The sequence below is a fragment of the Aptenodytes forsteri genome, unplaced genomic scaffold (assembly GCF_000699145.1).
Source record: "Aptenodytes forsteri isolate BGI_AS27 unplaced genomic scaffold, ASM69914v1 Scaffold1, whole genome shotgun sequence".
Taxonomy (NCBI): domain Eukaryota; kingdom Metazoa; phylum Chordata; class Aves; order Sphenisciformes; family Spheniscidae; genus Aptenodytes; species Aptenodytes forsteri.
Window position 1 is genome coordinate 281,829 of NW_008795035.1, and position 19,265 is coordinate 301,093.

The following is a 19,265-nucleotide window of genomic DNA, read 5'->3' on the forward strand; positions in this document are numbered from 1 at the left end:
TTCCTAGTAGGAGAACACTTCTGAGCTCCTCAAGCATTGATGATCTTCAGGGAAATTCCGTTTGACAATGAATTTTCACCCATTATCTTGCAAAGAAAATAAAAGATGTATTTTACACTCATAACATGGTTCAGAAATGAAGTGATGCTTTCATCCTTAAGTTGTATATTGTTATTAAAAAGAGCAGACATTTGGTGTTGGATTAAATTGCTTGATCCTGAGAGATGCCAAACCTCCTCAAACCCTTTTCTTCAAAATGGCACTCAGTATTTTGCATAAAGTCTCTTGGCACTGTGCAGGATTGAGTCACAGACCACACTCAGAATGAAGTGAGGAATATGGGTATAAATTGATTCAAAATATTGCTTTCTTAAGAGACTAGAGCAAAAAAAATTCAAGATCTGTAGAAGTTGAGTAAGGTGAAAATGCGTTTGGGTGTTCTTTCTCTGTGATGTCTTCAAGTTATGAGGCACTTTATTGTTAATAGGTAAGCTTTTGCAGGAAGTTTCTTAAGTTGTGTATCATTAATTGGCATTATACTTATGGGGTGTATTATGTGCAATACTCTGAATACAGATAATAATTTCCTATTATAGGGGCTTAAAGTTGTTTTAAGGGATGTGAGTTGCTATTAAGGTACTAGTTTCCTAAGCAAAAGCTTGAAAGAAACATGACCTTTATGTACTCCCCAAAACGTGTATCACATTTAGCTAAAGGACAAGGCCTAAGTTCTACTTTATTGTATGATCACCTATTGGTTCACAGACAAGTTCTTCTTCTGCAAAAGTTGAAAGTAATTTTGGAGATTTAAGAAAAGAGTTTGCAGTTTCATTTTAATCCATACTGACCAAACCTAATTAAAGATATAAAACCAGTACAGGGGAAGAACGCACTCCTTGTTCTAGGTTCTGAAAAAAACCCTGATGTACGAAGGGGATTATTTCCAAGATTTTGAAAAACTAAAGCTTAACCTGCAGTCTCTAAAAGACAGAGATCAATAAATTCCTCAATACTAACAAATACGTGTCAACAGTATTAGGTGTTCTTCTTGTTGAAAATCCTTTAAATAGAAAAGAGTTCAGAATGTTCTTCCATAATGGTCCTAGCTCAAAATTGTTGATATTATTGCTAAAACTTTTGTACAGGAACTTAGTTTTGACATTAAAGTAGTCACAGTCATTAAAAAAAAATGTAAGTAGTTGACTAACAAAGGAGCTAAGTTTGAAATTACTTTTTTTTTAATCATCTTTCAGTGATAGAAGGTCATGGCATTGTTTACCAGTGCAGTAAGGAATGGAGGACTACAAGCTGCCTTCATATCAATGGCCTTACAGTGGATTAATAATTTCTGAACTATGCACTGCATTGGATAAAAGATATCTTAACAGCTGTGACCCGGTAAAGATTTCCTGTACAGCACAGAGGCCTGTTGGTCCAAAGGGTATTTGTAGGCAAAAGGACAAAACAAGGCATAAAAGATATAAACTTGTCACATAAGAACAATTAATTTTTCTAATTATTGCAAATAATTTAAAAGGAACGGTACAAATATTTCTACACTTTCTGGAACTGTCCAGTTTTGGTGAAATGATAGTTTTTACCTTTTGCCCATTAGGGCAAATATCATTCTTTATACTCAAATGAGAGCTCAGTGCATGTATGATACACTATGCCTGAATTATTGTAACTGCCTGTAGCGTGAACAAGCTGGCTAAGACAGCAGCAAGAAGTTTTTCCCTACAGTTGATCAGTTCTGCTTCACAGTCTTGAGTAGGGCTCATGTAGGGTATGGACCCATTTTCCTTGGCGCTCTCAAGATACAGCACAGAACACAGTGATGTGTTAGGTTCACACACAAATACTTAATCAGATAAGCTGTCACCCTACACAATCAATTGGCTTCACTCCATCTCCGCCAGTGACTAGACAACAGAAAACTAATTATTCTAGAGTTCTACCAAGTCAGGACTCGCCTGCTAGGGAACTGATTTTTTTTTTTTTTTTTTTTTTTTTTTTGTAACTAAACTGGGAGCTGGTAAATTCATTAGTTCAAAATGTCAGCCAAAAAACAACAGGATATGGAGGGGAGAAAAGCATAAATACATCTTCAGCGCAAGGAGAATGCAGTTCTGGTGCAATTTTCCAGAGAGAATTGGATCTGCTTTATGCTGACTTTTGGTGTCACATGACATTTTAAAATAATTTGGCTTGCACCTGTCTGTACTTCAGGTATAAAGAAAAATTCTTTGTAGAGATTCCCAAATATTTGGGCTGTCAATAAATTCTGAAGAAAGTTAAAATAAGTCACATGAATAGCTTTAAAACATTACAATAAATCGTTTCCACTTAGTCACAGCAGCAACAATAATACCCTATTTAGTCTTATCCTGCTAGCATTCATCAGGCCAACACTGTTCATTCAAGTTAAATTATTCTTTCTTCTTTATTACAGACAAACATACAACTTGAAAGCTATTATCAAAACCCTCAAAATGAACTCTGATGAAAACGATAACGTCTTCCAATAAAATCTGATTTTTTTTCTAGACTGGAAGTTTAGCGTAGCAATTCAGATGCAACTCCCAATAGCAAAACAGATAATAATTTCTGTTCTGTAATTGGTAGGTAGCCTGTATGGTGAAGAACGTGACAGATGATCTGTATGTATGCATATATGTATATACACGTGTACCACTTTTGTGCAGATGAGGACTTGACCAACTACGTTTTCCTTTCAGCCCACATAAGCAGACAGATCCTCTACTAAACTGTTCAAAACTCTATTTGGAAATTGTGATTCTTAGTGTGGTACTCTCTGCTGTACACTTGATATATTTAACTGTCCAAAAACTTCCAACCTTTCTCCCCTCCCCAACCTTTTTCCCCCCAATTCGCTCTTCAGTTTTAGAGGACTGAATCACAAATTGAGAGTTGTGGTACTGTACATATTCACTAGTGGTTCTTAGAAAATTACAGTTTAAGTTATAGTAACATTACAAATATTTAACAATTTTAATTTTATGAAAGGCATCAATCTTATGTCACAATACCTGTATTTGATCAAAATAAATCATTGCAAAAATGTTGGGGTTTTTTGCTGTTAAAAAATGAGACATGTTACCATTTAATATAAAGAGGTTTTTACTTTTTCTTCTTTTTTTCATTCCTAGGCATAAAAACTTTGGAAAGAATCACAGCCACTCTTTAAGGTCTGTGTAAGTGAGTTCATTTCCAGATGAAAATAATGACGAAAATGAAGAGGTGAGGTTTGATTGTTTTGTTTTTTAAATCACTCAGTATTGAACATACATTTTAGGTTACTGGGATACTTCATTTTCTTGAAGTTCTTAGGATTATATAATATTTCAGATTAGATGTTTTATAGCATAATTAAGCTTATGTAGTTAAATGTGATAAATAAGACACCTAGGCAGCTTTAATAACTTATAATGCTGGTCTGATCTCATGAAAATTGAGGTGAATTTATGAAGACTGAACTAGGGGGTGAGGAAGGGAAGAAGAAATGTATCATTGCTGCATATTATAATCACAAAATGTAGCCAGTGGCTTTCGTAAAAACATAAAAATGGAACCATGCAAGTTAATGAAAATAATTATGAGACAGCCACACTGCCTGAAGACCCACAAATCCACACTTGGGTAGCAATACATAATTTTTGCTGGAGTGGAAAACTGAAATTGGAGCTCTAAAATTGTATATGAATACTGGGAGAAAAAACCAGCATTATAAAAGTAATTATAGGACTGGATTTACAGCTTTTCCTGGTCCTCGGTATATTAAAATGCCACCAAAGAAATACCTAGCACTTTCTCTGAAAATGAAAGTTGGATTAAAAGAGTCTTAATATGAGCTAAAAATACTATATTAAGAAATGAAAAAAAGTGAGTCAAATCCCTCCATAGAAGAAAGCCTCTTATCCTGGCCAATTCAAGGAGCTGTCAGAAAATTCTGGGGTAGACTAGATAATACTAAATGACTATAACCACTCAAATTTTGACAGACTGTGCTCAAGTGAGTACGCATATTAATGTCATGAAAATTTTGAAATTATGTTTGTTAATCATATTTCTATAGTCAAGATATTAATTAATCACACATTAGGATATATTGACAGATGCTCAGATTCTGGCTGAGGCAGCAAAACAGACTGTGACTACAGCTTTGAGCCTCCCTGTGCTGCCTTCTGATCACAAATCTGTTGAATGCTTCATCCCCAGGTGTAAGCCAAAGCAGACCAACAGATACTCTAAATCATGCTAACAGGCCTCTGGGGCCATCTCAGCTTTTGGAAAAAATAAAGTTGCTTGCAAAGAAGTTCTAACCTCATTTCTCTTTCCTGTCATACTTCTTGTCACATTACAGGGAGATGATGCTAGCCAACTACAATGACTTTATGCTAGCCTTGGGCGATGTGGCTTCAAAGTGCCACCATTTCAACCTGTAAATTTTTTTCCTTTATTTTTTTTCAGTATTTTGGGAAAAAAAAAAAAAACAAACAAAAACCAGCCACACAAAACCCCTCAAAACACTTATATCTCCTAAGGCCCAAACGAAAGTTATTAAAAACCAAGCATCAGCAAAACAGCATTAAAACCACGTTTGCTGATATTCTTGACCCTTGCACCACAGCAAATCAGTAGTAACACTAATGACAGAGTATTCACAGTGCTGCAAAAACTGTCTAGAAGGAAAATCTGGTCTCAACATTTACAGGGAAGAGAAAAATCTGAACATCCTTCTCAAAATTAACACTCCTTTAGCAGAACTGTTGCAATACCATAAAACCAAGGACTCATTTCGAATTCCCTCTACTATCCTTGAAGTCTATGTAAACGGTTTCCTTAGTATCAACATGACCATAATGAAAAGAGATCAACAAGGGAAAGAAAAAAACCAATTTGCATAAAGCTTGTGAGAATTTATAAGGTGGAGATAGGAAGTTCCACAAGACAAATTCATGTGCAGAAACAGGATGGAGATCTTCCTAGAACCAGGTAAGGTAATAACATGCTACACTTAGTTTACCTTTGACAACATGCATCTCTGTGGTTGTCATTATCATAGGATCATATCATCTAATCAAAATAAGAATATAAACCTCCTGGAGCAAGCAGAGATAAAACAGATTAAAAGCAATACCAAAACATCAGTGACACTCTAATGAAGGTGGTGAGACTGTATCTTACAAAAAACCCCCCAAAACAACAAAAAACCACCAAAAAACCCACAACCCCAAACCTTAATTTATCTTTTAAATCCAGATATTTATGTAGCTGTGAGCTTTCAGAATGCTGTATCATCATGGAATCATGGCCAAACAGCTTTACTACATTTCCACCTCTGATTAATTAATAATTTCTGCAGACATGATATCACATGGATTTAGAAATACGTCCACAGAAATACATAACTGATTGCTCCCAGCCTATACATGTTTGAGTCTGGGTAGCATCCAAATTAACACTTCTTCAATGACAGTCAAGACAATTTATTTCTGCTCCACGTGCTGGATCAGAAAGTCTTTCGTAAGACAGTTAAACATAAAACAAGGAGAGTTAAGTCAATATGAAAAGTGCAGAAAAGACTTGGAATCTGGGAGGCTGTGAGCTCCTTATGGGTGTGGGTGACAACTAGAGCACACTTCACCTGAGAGTTAAGAGGAAGGATGAAATGGAAGAAGTAGAGAAATCAGCAAGAGACAGCAGATCTGAAACATGAGAAAAAAGAACAGAAACTTGACAATGAAGAGAACAACTTTAATTGGACTTGGTATTAGCTAGTAAGCAGGTGAAAAGTGTCTTGAACCTCTCAGAGCAAATCTAGACACATCATTCTTGACTTGTAAAATTTCAAAGAGGGATTCTTGAAAAGCTAAGCAAGGAGTAAGCAGTACTACTAACTTCAAGTTATTGCTGAAGTTTGACAGATATGCAAGGAGAGATAAGAGTCTAGTTCAAATCCATTTGTGTAATTTGGATGCTTTTTTTAAAAGTACAATCTTCAGGATTTTCGCCTAATTCTTCTAAAGCATCAAGTCCATATTGACACAATTTTTTTTCACAGAAAATTCCCAAATTGCCTTTTGACCATATTAAAATCCTCAAAGGCATCCCTCTGTTTCTGTTTGTAAAGTTCCTTCTCGCTTAAAGAGAAAAAAAATGGTAATCCATTTCATATCTTAGTTGAATGGGTAAAGCGCTTACCTAGAGTATGGGAGAGTTTATTTTAACCCTTAAGAGCATTACCACTTTCCAAGCACTATCCTAACTATTATCCTATACATTTAGGAGATAATGTTTCCCCCATACCTCCTTCTGATGCACCTGCAGCATTCTGTAAGAAAGAGAAAGGGATTCATAGGCAGTTTATGCATTTCCTTTATATTTTCACATAAACAGTCTTTGGTGCAGGGTTCTGATAGTAGAATTTTCTTTTCAAGAACATAAAGATCAAGGTAGACCCAAATTGCAACTTCTAGACACATCTACAAATCTCAGCAAAAGCATGATAGACATAAAATAACATTTCTGAGGTTGTGAAAAGTAAATGCACAGAGACTAAGAAATAAACTCAGAAAACTCTTATTCTCAGGGCTCTTTGTTACTCAGGAGCCGTTCCATCAGCAGTGAATAAAACCCATCACATGTATAAAGCATTCTTATGCCAGAAAGAGCTACTTCTGACAAGCAATGTCTGTAAAATCACTTCCATCTATTATTCTGCTCTATAACACAAAATATGATTAAAATTGAGGTTCTTACTGGACTCCTTTTACTGATCACTAAGGAGTAGCATATAGCAAGGAAAAAAAAAATCCAAAATTCAAGAATGACTAATAGTCTTTTCCCGGGAGAAAAAATTATGTCTGAATTAAGAACACTGATGATGTTACCAAAGAAAGAAAAGGACAACATGGCTTTTGAGGGAACAGCAAGAGCGACAGAATCAAGACAGATGACTACATAATATAAAGATATCTTATTATGACATTAGTGGTGTAATTTATGCTCAGTCAGTAGTTTGCCATAACTCACACCTCTGTCTCTCTAAATAGCTTAGTCTTCTACTCAATCTGTACCTGCCCCTGCAATCTTTTCGTTATGATTTCAAGCTCGAGTTCGGCTTAGCAAAGTGTCTAGATCTGATTTTTTTCTCTGTGTATCTGTAAAAATCACAAATATTTGCTTAGAAGTTTTATATGGTCAGGAAGTGCCCATTTTATCATTAAAAAAAAAGTATTACTAAAACTCATTCCAATTATCATCTGCAAAATATTAAGGACATATAAATATAACTGGGACAAAATGCCAATGTAAACAAAGTCTACGTTTTACCTACTTTATGTATTTAAGGCAGCTCTATCGCATACTGAAGAAAAGTAGGTGACTTTTACCTCAAACACAAAGTTAATCAGGGCTAAGTCCTTCACTGAATCATTCCAGAATGTTTTTTCTTTATCATCATTATCAAATGCAAGTGTATTCTTCTTTATTATTATCATGAGTCATTTTAATGAAGAATGTCTAGAAATCTCAGTATACAAAGTGCTGGAAAGTGAGATGTGATTTCCTTACTCATACCTTGTCAGATGAAGTACAAAATGCTTGACCAGGGAATGGAAAAGCAGCCGTGCAATCTACCAGCACACTGTGCTGAAAAAATTCATTCTGCTGTTTGAAAAAATTAAATTCCAGCTGAACTAGACAAGAACTCTTACCTGGACTGAAAAAATGGGAGGAAAACCAAACATGAATACCATATAGAGGTATATTGGTGATTATCTGTAGAAGCATTACCAAAAAGAAACAACGCCCAAACTTGTTACTCCTAGTCTTTAACTACCTTGAAATACGAATGACACATTAAAATCTTTGCTGAAACAAGAGAGGTTCCAAGTATCAGAGATATGTCGACTGGGGGAATTTTGAAGCCAGGCTAAGACTAGTTATTGGCTAATATTTCAACCGCAAAAAACTAGGAATGAATTAGTATCTGGATGCACTCTCTCACTTCAGTTTAACTGATAGAATACATACTCTGCAGAGAAATAAGACAACTTTGGAAAAACTGCTAGATATGGTCTGGTGTCTAGAGTGTTTCTAGTTAGCTATGTTCTAAAAATTTCTTTATATTGTTTGCACTTGGCATCCACAAGTTTAACAGTCAGTCTAGGTTAGTATGCTTCAAAACCCACTTCCAATTGCCTTTTGATTACCAGTAGATATTTTAACAGATCAGTTTATAAATGATAGAGGAAGAAACCACAAGGCAAGATGTTTCCAGTTGCTTTCATCATAAAGCGGTACCCTTCTCTGTAAGAATCTAGTGAAATGATAATAAATCCTGTTTTCTGCATGAGAAATTAACGTGTTCCTTATGGCAATAGTCAACTAGAATCCAAGGAATCATCTGAAGCAGTTGCTTTACCTGCAGGACACTGGGGCTTGTATTGTTTAGTAGTCGGCGTTCTGTATTTTGACATGAATGAACCTGTTCTCGAATTATCTTTCTAGAAGAAAAACTATACTCGTCTCCTACTTCTCTACTACCTTATGTGGACCCTGGAGCATCATTAATTACTCTCCTTGTATTGCTGATGTGATTAAGCTTAGTTAGAGGCAAAACAGTTCTCGACAAGAAAGAAGAAAACAAACAAAAAAATCAACCTGCAAAACAACCAACAAGCCCAAACATCCAACCCCCCACTAAAACCTCAAATCCATGTTTAAAATTTTTTGAGGGAAGGAATATTTCTTTCCACAACTGCAGCACTGCTTTCATTTTTCAGAGTCGTTCTCCAGTTATACTCCACTAAGGCTATATGAATTCTCACTTTATGAGGGCCTTGTGAACCTTTTATCAAACTTTGAATTCATCTGGGTCCAACAGCTGCCTCTTCGCACAATCTGGTATAAACAGTGACCTTTCCATTCTTTTTGAAGATTAAAGGGAAACGGGGAGAAGGGCAGCTTTGGCAAAGGTTTGGCTGGAGCAGGTAGCAGTGGCCTTGCAGTGGTTTGAGATGTCAGGATTGTTTGAGGGGTGAGGTTCAAAGGGAGAGAACGACAACAACAACAAAGACCATATTTTTAAACTTGGGAGGAGCTAATAGTATGAAAGGCTGGAATGAAGGAGCTTGGAGCAGATAGGAGCCTGTGTATCTATGTTTTGGGTTGGTGGGAAGACAGAGGGAAAGTGCATAAACAAGGTAATATGCTAAAGAAGGGCTACATTAGAAATTCTGATCACTGCCATTCAGGCTGAAGACTGGTAGTCTGTGGATACAGGCACATATAGAAGGATAAAGGTAATAGCCACTAGACTCCTGCATATATTGAGGGGTAGGGGGGAAGCAACTGGGGGGTCTGTAGGCAAGTTATTTCCATGTTACTCCTGGTAGTAGAACAGGTATAGCATTTTATATTCTTTTTTAAACCTTTTAAAATGCTGTTAATTACTTTTTTCCCCAATATAAATATTTAGTTAGAAGCACTATATAAAGGAAAGAAATTACAGAACTAATTAAAAAAAAATCATTTCAAGGACACAGACAAAACTAAAAGGTAACAGCACAAAAGGGGATTGGTGCACAATAAGGTGAACAATATTCAGTAGAGACATGGAAAGGCTGACCCACCAAACTCTCATACCTCACAGATAGATAAACAATAAATGTACACCTGCCTGGGAAGATCCATTTCAGTTTTAAGTGGAGAGCAGGAAAATCCACTGGGAGAATACAGTTCCACTAATATATATGTGCACTGAAAACACACATTTCAATCTTATTCTTGGACAACTGCATATTTAGTACTTTTTCTTGCACCTTTACTGAAATAGCCCCAACACTGGGGACATGAACTAGAAATTCTCCTATGCACAAATTCTCTGTACAGGAACAAATTCGATCCTTCTAATAACATCAAAGAGGACTGTAAGTATGCAAAGATTGTTGCTATCGGTTGGAAGCAAAGATTAATATGCTGATCCGGATTGTGAGATCAAATTTTGTTGAAAAACAGGGGAATAGCTACATTACCAGATCTAACAAACTGGGCAATGCTGTATTGACAGTGAAATATTAGTCTTTGTGTATAGTCTTTGGAACATTAAACACTACAGCCATAGACAAATTGTTCATGTTATATAGGTGATACATTAAATTCTCTACTCCCCTCCCCACCTCCAATAATAACAACCCAACAATGTCCTGACACAGAAGATGACGAAGTTGATGGCACACAACTTATCATTCAAGGCAAGAAAAAAAAACCCTATAATATTGACTATTTTTTGTGTGCTTCTGAAGATATTCTGCATAACAATCATCTATTTGAATTTGTCAGAGAATTCAAGAAAAATAAATTTGTTTTACCATTGAAGACATGCCACTGAAGGAAAGCAGTAATCATCTGCATGCAGCACCATCTGTGTACCATTAGCAAATTTCAGAATGGATTAGGCCATGTGGTAAAATTATCAGTCTCTGACATCACTGCCACCAGGCAAGCAGTGAATTAATACAGAGCAAGTCTGTGGAAAAAGTAAAACAGTACTACCATAGATTCACATACATGATGAAAAACCCAGCTGACCTCCATGTACTTTTCAAAAATACTGAAAGGATGAATTCTGAAGTGTCTCATCTTCAATAAAATGAAGAAGAAAAATAAAATGAAGAAGATATTATTTGATACTGGCACGGAAAGAACAGGAAAGATGGAGCTTTGCCTTTTAACAGAGAAGTAGCACGAGAAGCCCCAGGAAAACTGTATTTGGTCTTTGCCTTTTCTTTCTCATCCTGACTTTTCTCTCATTTCATGCAGCCAAGTGGAGATCATTGCAGAGAATGAAGAGTTGCAGTCTGTGCCATGGACTTGGGATGTGCTGGTGCATGTGAGGTGGGTTCACAGCATTGTGCTATGAGAGAGAGGGAAGAATAAGGCAGAAAAGAGGCAACTGAGATATTTCTGTATAGATAAAGCAAGGTATCAAGGGTTGTGAGGGAAAGAATCTTCCCTCACTTCAAACAGCAACAACTTTGGGGACAGTAAAAGGGAAAAGGAGTCATAGCTAAGGCTGCAGCCAGTTATGCTGGCAGTGAAGAGGCTGAGGGATTCTAGAATTTAGGATTAGCTTTTGCATGCAGGAGTAGAGTAGGAAGTGTGATTAAAACAGAGCCACAACAGTCTGAGATGTCAGGGTTCTTCAGCTGAATGAGAAGTTAAATTAAAATTGCATCACTGTTTTCAGGGAGGCCTAGTGAAACAGAAGCTTGCACAAAGATATTGCAGACAGCAAAGGGAGTAGAGGCCCAGTCTAAACTTTGTCAGCAAAAGAAGTAAGGTTTAATCTAAAAAAATTAGCTAGTATTGTGCTACTGTCAGTCATCTGAAGTAGTCCTATGCAGTGGTTACAGGATGTCTGTACAAGGGATTGACACCTTGTTCTCAGAGGATTCAATATTTGAATTTATTCACCTGTGAATGGAAGAGAGAGCGCAAAGAGAGCAACTTCTGTCTGCATAGTCTTTGTCAGTGGCAAAAGGTCTCCTTACTTCTATGAGATTGGTTTTTGTGTGCAACCCACAAAAAAAGAATTCTATACACTCTTGTACACTACTTTTCTAAGTCCTACACCTATTAGGAAACTGTAATTAAGTAATTGGCTATGGAAAGTAGTGCACACAGCAAAACTGTATGGCCACATGCAGCTTCCTGCATGCATAGGTATCAATATTTGATTGTCAGTACCTACACTCACAGAGTCCGCTTACAAAACGCTATTCCTAAACTACACATTAACTAGATGTTAAACTGTTTCTCTTCTGGTTTTGCAGATTGCAAGCAGTATGACAGAATGAGCTCTTTCTTCTTAAGCTTGCTCATATGGGGGGACAAACAATAAAAGGTAACAGAGAAACAAGAAGTAGGTTACTTAAAGAAGGGGAAATAAGGAAAAAAGACAAATCACATGAAATTGAAATTTTCCTTAAGATTTTGGTTATGTTAAGAAACAATTCTCTAGCTTAAGCAGTGAAAGCCCAACCACACACACTGATCAAAATTGGGTCATTAAAAATCACAGCTGATAAATCCAAGACAGTTTTGGACTAGCTTTATTTTCAGTCTCAGATTTCTGATTTTTCTAGAGAAAAAAGACAAGATCTCATCACCTTGTCTTTGTAACAAAGCATAACTACAGCAAACAGTGCTTATATAGTGCACCACCAAGAGGATAATATCCCTTTTAAATAGTTAACTAATATAACTGATAAATTTTACCAATGGCTTCTACTTTTTTTCCTTTCCAAACTGAATAATAAAAAGGGATTCAAAATAGGAAGGAGGGAATTTCCTCCATTTCTTGTTATTCTAAGAATACAGCATTGAATGTAATATACAATTCTGCACTGAACAGCACCTATAAAAGTATCTGAGAATGTAAATTTCTACACTGTATTTCAAGAATTTGAACTCATTTTGATGTTAAATATTGTTCTCTTATTATTTCTGAAAACTATGCAGTGATCTATACACCAAACTGCACAAAAATAATTGTTGAAAGGCATGAACAGCTTTTTTTTTTTTTTTTTTTCCTTTTAAATGCACAAACCCCAAAGTTTTGTGCCAGGCTTACACACTAATGCTTCTGAGTATGATCATTCTTAGTTTCAGCAGACCACAGCTTACGGTGGTAGTTTTTAAGATGTCAGGTTCCTGCTTCTCAGTGGTGAGGTACATTACTATTTGTGGTACCTCAAATCATAAATTACTCAAATCTGAGGCCATAAAAGCCTATAAGTAAAAATGAATTGACATTGCATAGCACAAAAGAGAAAAGAAGGATATACATTCTTTGCACATATGACAAAGAGAATTTGAGGCAAATATCAGAAGCTGCCTCTGTGATGCCTTCCGGTTCTGATATGCATTGATTTTTTCAACAAAGAAGCCACCAAATATGAATTATCATATATCAAATCAAAAGGTTATTGTCATAATTTGCTGGCACAGTTGCAATGTTCTGATGAAAGCCTTCCATGATTCCGTTAGAAGAATATGTGAACACCAGCATAGAGTGTTTTAGCAAATGTTTTCGTGGCTAATACATTGCTGAAAAAGTATTCAAATCAGTAATCTAATCAAGAGAAACAAAGTTGCTTCAGATGTGCTAGTTTCATATTGACAAACAATATAATTCAAACAGAAATACTAACATTTCCCATTTGGAAGTCAGGAAAGAAAATTCACAGCACTTATAATTGTTCTATTTTTAAAATGTAGAGAGATACAATACTTGGAAAATCCCATTCAAAGGAGGAGTAGTTGTTTTGGCATAGTAAGAAACAGTGCTGATCAACATACAAGGCGAAAGTTTTTATAATTCTAGTAATGAGATACATTTGACCTTTTCCAGCTTATGAGAAAACTGCAACTGATCAAAGTGAAAGCAATGAGTCACCTGCAAGCCAAGAGAAGTATACTATAATTTTATTCTAATGCCAAAGAGCAAGTTAATAAAAAACCCACATCAATTATCTCTTACAGTATTTAAAAATGTTTCACGTTGCATTCAGCAACTAATCCTGCACAACATCACATATGGCCTCACATTTTTACAGCAGCTCTGAAGTTTCTATGAGCTGGAAAAGGAAGAAATACAACACTTTGAGATATGCAGAAACTACCTAAGCCACTGTAAAGCTGGAGAGTGCTCTTAAATTTGCTTAAGGTTTAGCAATAAGTACAAATATTACCCTAATGATACCTTCCACAGCAGCATGTGAATTATATTAAGCAAATTAATACCATTAGTACCTTTTAGGGGGAAAAAAAAACCCCAAAACATAGGAATCTAAATGGAAAAACTTCATAGTGTCTCGATTCTGTTGTATAGCCTTTAAGACGTACAGATGAGAAGACGGAAGATAAATTAGATAATTTGATCTCATCACCTTGTCTTTGTAACAAAGCATAACTACAGCAAACAGTGCTTATATAGTGCACCACCAAGAGGATAATATCCCTTTTAAATAGTTAACTAATATAACTGATAAATTTTACCAATGGCTTCTACTTTTTTTCCTTTCCAAACTGAATAATAAAAAGGTATTCAAAATAGGAAGGAGAGATTTTCCACAAAGGAAGGAATCCCTCGAACTGGATGGCAGATAACTCTGCCTGGAGACAACCAAACAAAGTGTACAGGTTTCTGCCACATTCACTCTCAGCAACTGGAAGATCTTTTTCCCTTGACCTTTTAGATTTCAAATATTAGACTGATATTATTATATTACTACACATTTACTAAAATGAAGACATAAAATCAAACTACAGCTTCAAAGGACATTTATTTTGTATGCAAAGAGGTGAAAAAAAAATTGTCATCCAGTTGACCTGTGCAACTGAATTGCTGTATTAATTTCTTAAAAATTAAGGACTTAAAAAAATTAAAAGGGAAAGGCATACATAATGAAACTGACTATCTTCCTTTCAAAATAATTCAAATTCTTATAAGAACAAAACTTAGAAAAAACACTGTAACATTATGAGACTAATTTGCAGATAGAAATAACAAAATTTACAGTCATATTGGTACTTACCCACTAAATGCCTGGACTGCATAAAGCTTGGAAGTATCCAAGGAACTTCCACTTACTATCCGCGCCTTTAATAAAGACCACAAAAAGTACAGTTACTCATTTGCTCTTAGTAAGTCTTGGACAGAATTTAACTGCATCAAACACGTAACACCTAATATGAAAATGTTTAGCAGGGTCAGCTCCAGGCCAAAGCTAGAGTAACTATTCCTTTGGAAAACATTTTGATAGCATTCAGCATTTAGCGAAACACACTGGAAGAACCCGTGGGAAGATAAGATATTGCTTCCCAAATACTGTTGTCCTTTAAGTCCTGTAGCGTATGCAGTGTAGATGATAATTAGAGGCAAAAATCCCAGATACCGTGTTTGACAGTAGCAGACCCCTGTGTTGGCAATTATGATAAGCACAACAGTGAGGGTTATCCTGTTTACAAATGCAACACATTTGCAATACACTCAAAGGAGAACAAAAGAGTGGAAAGCTGGGACAAACATGCAAATTTCACAACTAAAATGAAGGAACCAAACAGGTCAAATAAGTGACAAACAAACATCAACAAAATACATGATCCCTATAGTAAATACGTGATTTTAAACCTTTTCATCCACAGAACCGCTATCTGAAAGAGAATTGGGAAGAAGGGGAACAGAGGTTAGACAAAACAGTGTCTGAGAAATATCTTATGCTATAAAAACCTGTCACTATTTTAACCTGCTAATGCAGAGCAGAATCCAAGTAACACCTGTGCCTAGCTGCATCATTGCGGCAAGACCACCCTCGCTACATTTTGAACACGCAAAAAGATGTTTTCAGTAGATAAGCTGCTTATGCAGGACTGTGTGGATACCATATAACTTATATACTGTATCACATCTCCACATGATTTTTAGGTTTTTTGTTTTGTTTAATATATTTTTTAATATTAATGAATATTTAATATAGTTGCAGTGTTCAAAAAAATAATGCTCTATTTTCAAGGAAAATAAGTGTTTCTACTAAGAATATAAAAAACCCCATAAAAATCTGAACCGTTACTATTCTATTCTATCACAGCTATTCATATAATGACAGAAATTACCCCCCAAATGCCAATAGAACTACAATTGTGAAAGTATAAGATACGATATCTTCTATATATCATAAATTGCTTAATCCAAAAATGTGATGTATTCACATTTACTATCAGACAGAAAATACTTGCTGACAGGAAAAGTTACCATTATTTTATTGTCTTGTCAATTTTAAAATACAGATACATTTACATTTGTTTTTATATACTATTCCGCCAGTGTCTCTTTTTTTTTCCTGATGCTTTATAGTACAGTGTATACATGAAACTGCATTGTTTTAATTGTCACCTTACTGATCTTTCCATTTTTCCTCCCCAAATGGAGTACACATTCTACAGGCCCTTTAAACAGTTCAGGTATTTTTAAGATGTTTGTTGATATCCCACATTAGAAAATGACCACTTACACCTTAAACATGTGCCACGTTTCATTTTTAAACCAGTTTATCTACAGGAAAGTATCACATTCAAACACACACATGAAAAATTTATCGGCAAATGTAAAGGTGCATACAGTATAGTACCAACAATCCAGGGAACCAAAAGGCTCTGTTGTGCCACTAATTTTAGAGGCTACTTATGTGATCAAAGCAAAAGCACATGCACAAGAACAGGCAGAATAGAAACTGGAGATAAGCAGTTCAAAACATGTTTTGGCAGTCAGATTATATCTGATTTTGTATTATTCAAAAAGGTTAAAGAGGATTGAGCTACCTGGTATTAGCAACGTTACAACACCAAATTTGAATCCGCAGAAAATCCAACTATGCAACAGTCTCTCCCTCCTTTGTGAGACCACAAAATCTGCCATTTTCTTATGCTTGACTACAGATCTTAGCTTTTCTTTCACAGCTATTGTGAACAATTCTTTTAGAAAGAGTATGCCTAAAAGAATGAACTATAGTTTGTTGTCCCAAGGAAAACTTATGTTTTGAGTTATACAGAATATTAAATTAAAACTATTACTAACAGTAAATTCCACGTATTAGTAAAAATAGAGTAAGCACATCTCTGTGCACCAAGAATATCTGCTTGCCATGAATTGACTGTTTTCATAGTTCTCCTGAATAGAAATGGACACAGTACCAATTTTTGTGTTTTAGAAAAATCCAAGGTGTTTTTTCTGCTGGGACATGAACTATTCTGGTGTTTTCTCACTTCCCCTGCCACCCCTTCAGAAATATTAGAATTTTTATTTTGCTTCAGAAATTAATTCTTTACTAAATTAAGCTATAGTGGTTTAGTTGTCAAATTACCCTTATTTGATTGAGTAGATCTATAGAAATGAGTTTAGTCTTTATATTTTCTTTTTTTTTTTAATTTGTGAAACATATTTGGCTGACAACATCAGATACAATCGGCTACTCTTTCTGCACAAGCATATAAAGAAGATTTGGAAGACCACATGATCCTACTTTCCCACTCCAAAATTATTACAGAATTTTCGTAAGCAGGGTAAGAGTGGAGCCAGGAGTAAACAGATGTCTGTAAGCTGGGCTGGCTGTGGAAACAAAGCGGGATATGCTTTTATCAGGGCTAAAGGAAATATGAGGAGTAGTTAAATCCACAGTGCTGGAGCAGCATCTGGACAGATGAATGAGAGGAAAGGCAAGAAAGGATATACCAACAGGACCCTAAGTAGCAGAGACTGAGACTGAATTAATTCTCAAACTCGTAAAAAAGGCAGAGTCCAAAAGGTGAAGAGAAATTTGGGGACTGAGGGAAAGTTTAGGCAGGACATCACTCATAAGGTAAGAAGCCTCACCATAATCTGTTCATGCAACCTCCACCTTCTTTCCAGAATATCTAATCATAACAATATTTGTAATACTGCCATTTAAAGATGCATAATAAATCTCAGTATTATTTATGTGAAATGCAATTTTAAAATAGTTTGTAGGTACTTTGCTACCAGCTGCCTAAAGAATCACATGAATTATATGTTTAATTCAGTTGTTTATAAAGTTATATTAAGAAATACAAAATTATTGAGACTTGTCTTCCATATTAAATGGAATTTTGTATTGCAGAGCGTGAGATGGAGATATGAAATTTTCTTTACCTCTCTTGGGTTTCAGCCAGCTTCATCTAATTTCACTACACTTCCTTTACTGGAACCTAATTTTGCCTAAATTCAGGAGGGAGAGCGACAATCAAAAATTAGGAAGGGGAAAAAAGGTATTACATGTTTGGTTTAACTCGGTTTTCTTTGCAGTTGCAACTTAAAAAAAAAAAAGCATCAGTCTAATGGCCTCTTTTCTCAAGAGAAATTGCACAAAGACGACAACTGACACAAATTTCCCAAAACGAGATTTTGAGAGCATCTCTTTTTTTGTAAGAAATGACTGCATCTTCAGAGACAAAATTAGTTTCAAAACTTCATTGTTTATTTCTTCTTCTGAACTCACCATGAGTGAAATAATCTGAACTGTGGAAGCGTTCTCTGTGTATATGAGAGCACCAAATCAGGAAGTGTACAGTCACCAAGCGATTCACTTTGGTGGTCATTAGGCCACCAGAATAGACAGCAACATTCCTTGATGTAGATAAGAAATGAACTGTGATTATGTAAGAGACGACGGAATGTATTTTCAAATCAGGGATACGAGGCTAGATATCTCAGATTATGCTGCTGAATGACAATGGTTTACTTAAAAGAGCTTATCGTCATATAACTCATTTCTGTCATCCACACGTTCTATGGCAAACAACTAACCTAAAAGAGTTATGAATGTACTAAGACCAGTGTAAACGCTGGTGCATTTAGTTAACCCTATGGGATACTTCCTATCATTATTTCAATTAGTTTGTTTCTCCTTAGATTTTTACTTTCTGTGAAAACTCACTACACTACGAAATACCAGTATAGCCTTCATGTTATGCCTCTATACTACATGCCGTTTTAGATAACCGGAGGGTGTTTTACTAGGATTATAGGAAAAATCCATAGAGTGATATTGCTCCATAATTGTTGCTATTTCAGCTCAGTGCATTCCATATATATACCTGTGTAGTGGAATGATGAAGAGCAGGATGGTCATCTAGTACTACACTTCTCTTTCTTTAATGATTGTAAAAATTTAGTTCACCACCCCCCCACCATAGCACAAGAACTGTAATAAGGTTGTAAAAATCTAAACTGTTAGGAAACCCTAGGATTAAAATGGTATTATGTATACTACCTTGATTTTCCACTCTTATAAGCATACATAATTGTATAACACCAAATTGGAAAAAGATTTAAAGTTCATTATTCTCTCAAAGTACCATTTTAATCTTTAATTCTGCAAAACAGTTGCAAGAACATCAAACTGACTGATAATTACGTCATTCCTGGAAGCAAACCCTTTAGACATAATACTTGCTGGAATTAGGTAACAATACAGCTGTTCCATGGAAATAACACGTGTAAAGTACCCATAGCCAGAAATAGTTTGTAGTCTGAGCTGGGCAATTCTAATTAGTATGTATTGCTAAGAAAGGGAAGTAAAGGATGAAAACCAGGGTCAAATAAAAGCAGCACACTGAAGTAGTAGATTGTCTGTCCAAAACAATAACACAAATTAAGC

The 19,265-nt window shown here is 35.6% G+C and overlaps 1 protein-coding gene across 1 annotated transcript in view; it reads right to left on the minus strand.

Moving 5' to 3' along the window:
• UNC13C (unc-13 homolog C) overlaps positions 1-19,265 on the minus strand; it is a 183,298-nt gene that overhangs the window by 148,865 nt on the left and 15,168 nt on the right. Inside the window, 2 exon segments of the mRNA XM_009276596.2 lie at positions 14,628-14,692; positions 15,224-15,246. Coding sequence (XP_009274871.1) covers positions 14,628-14,692; positions 15,224-15,246 — 88 coding nt within the window.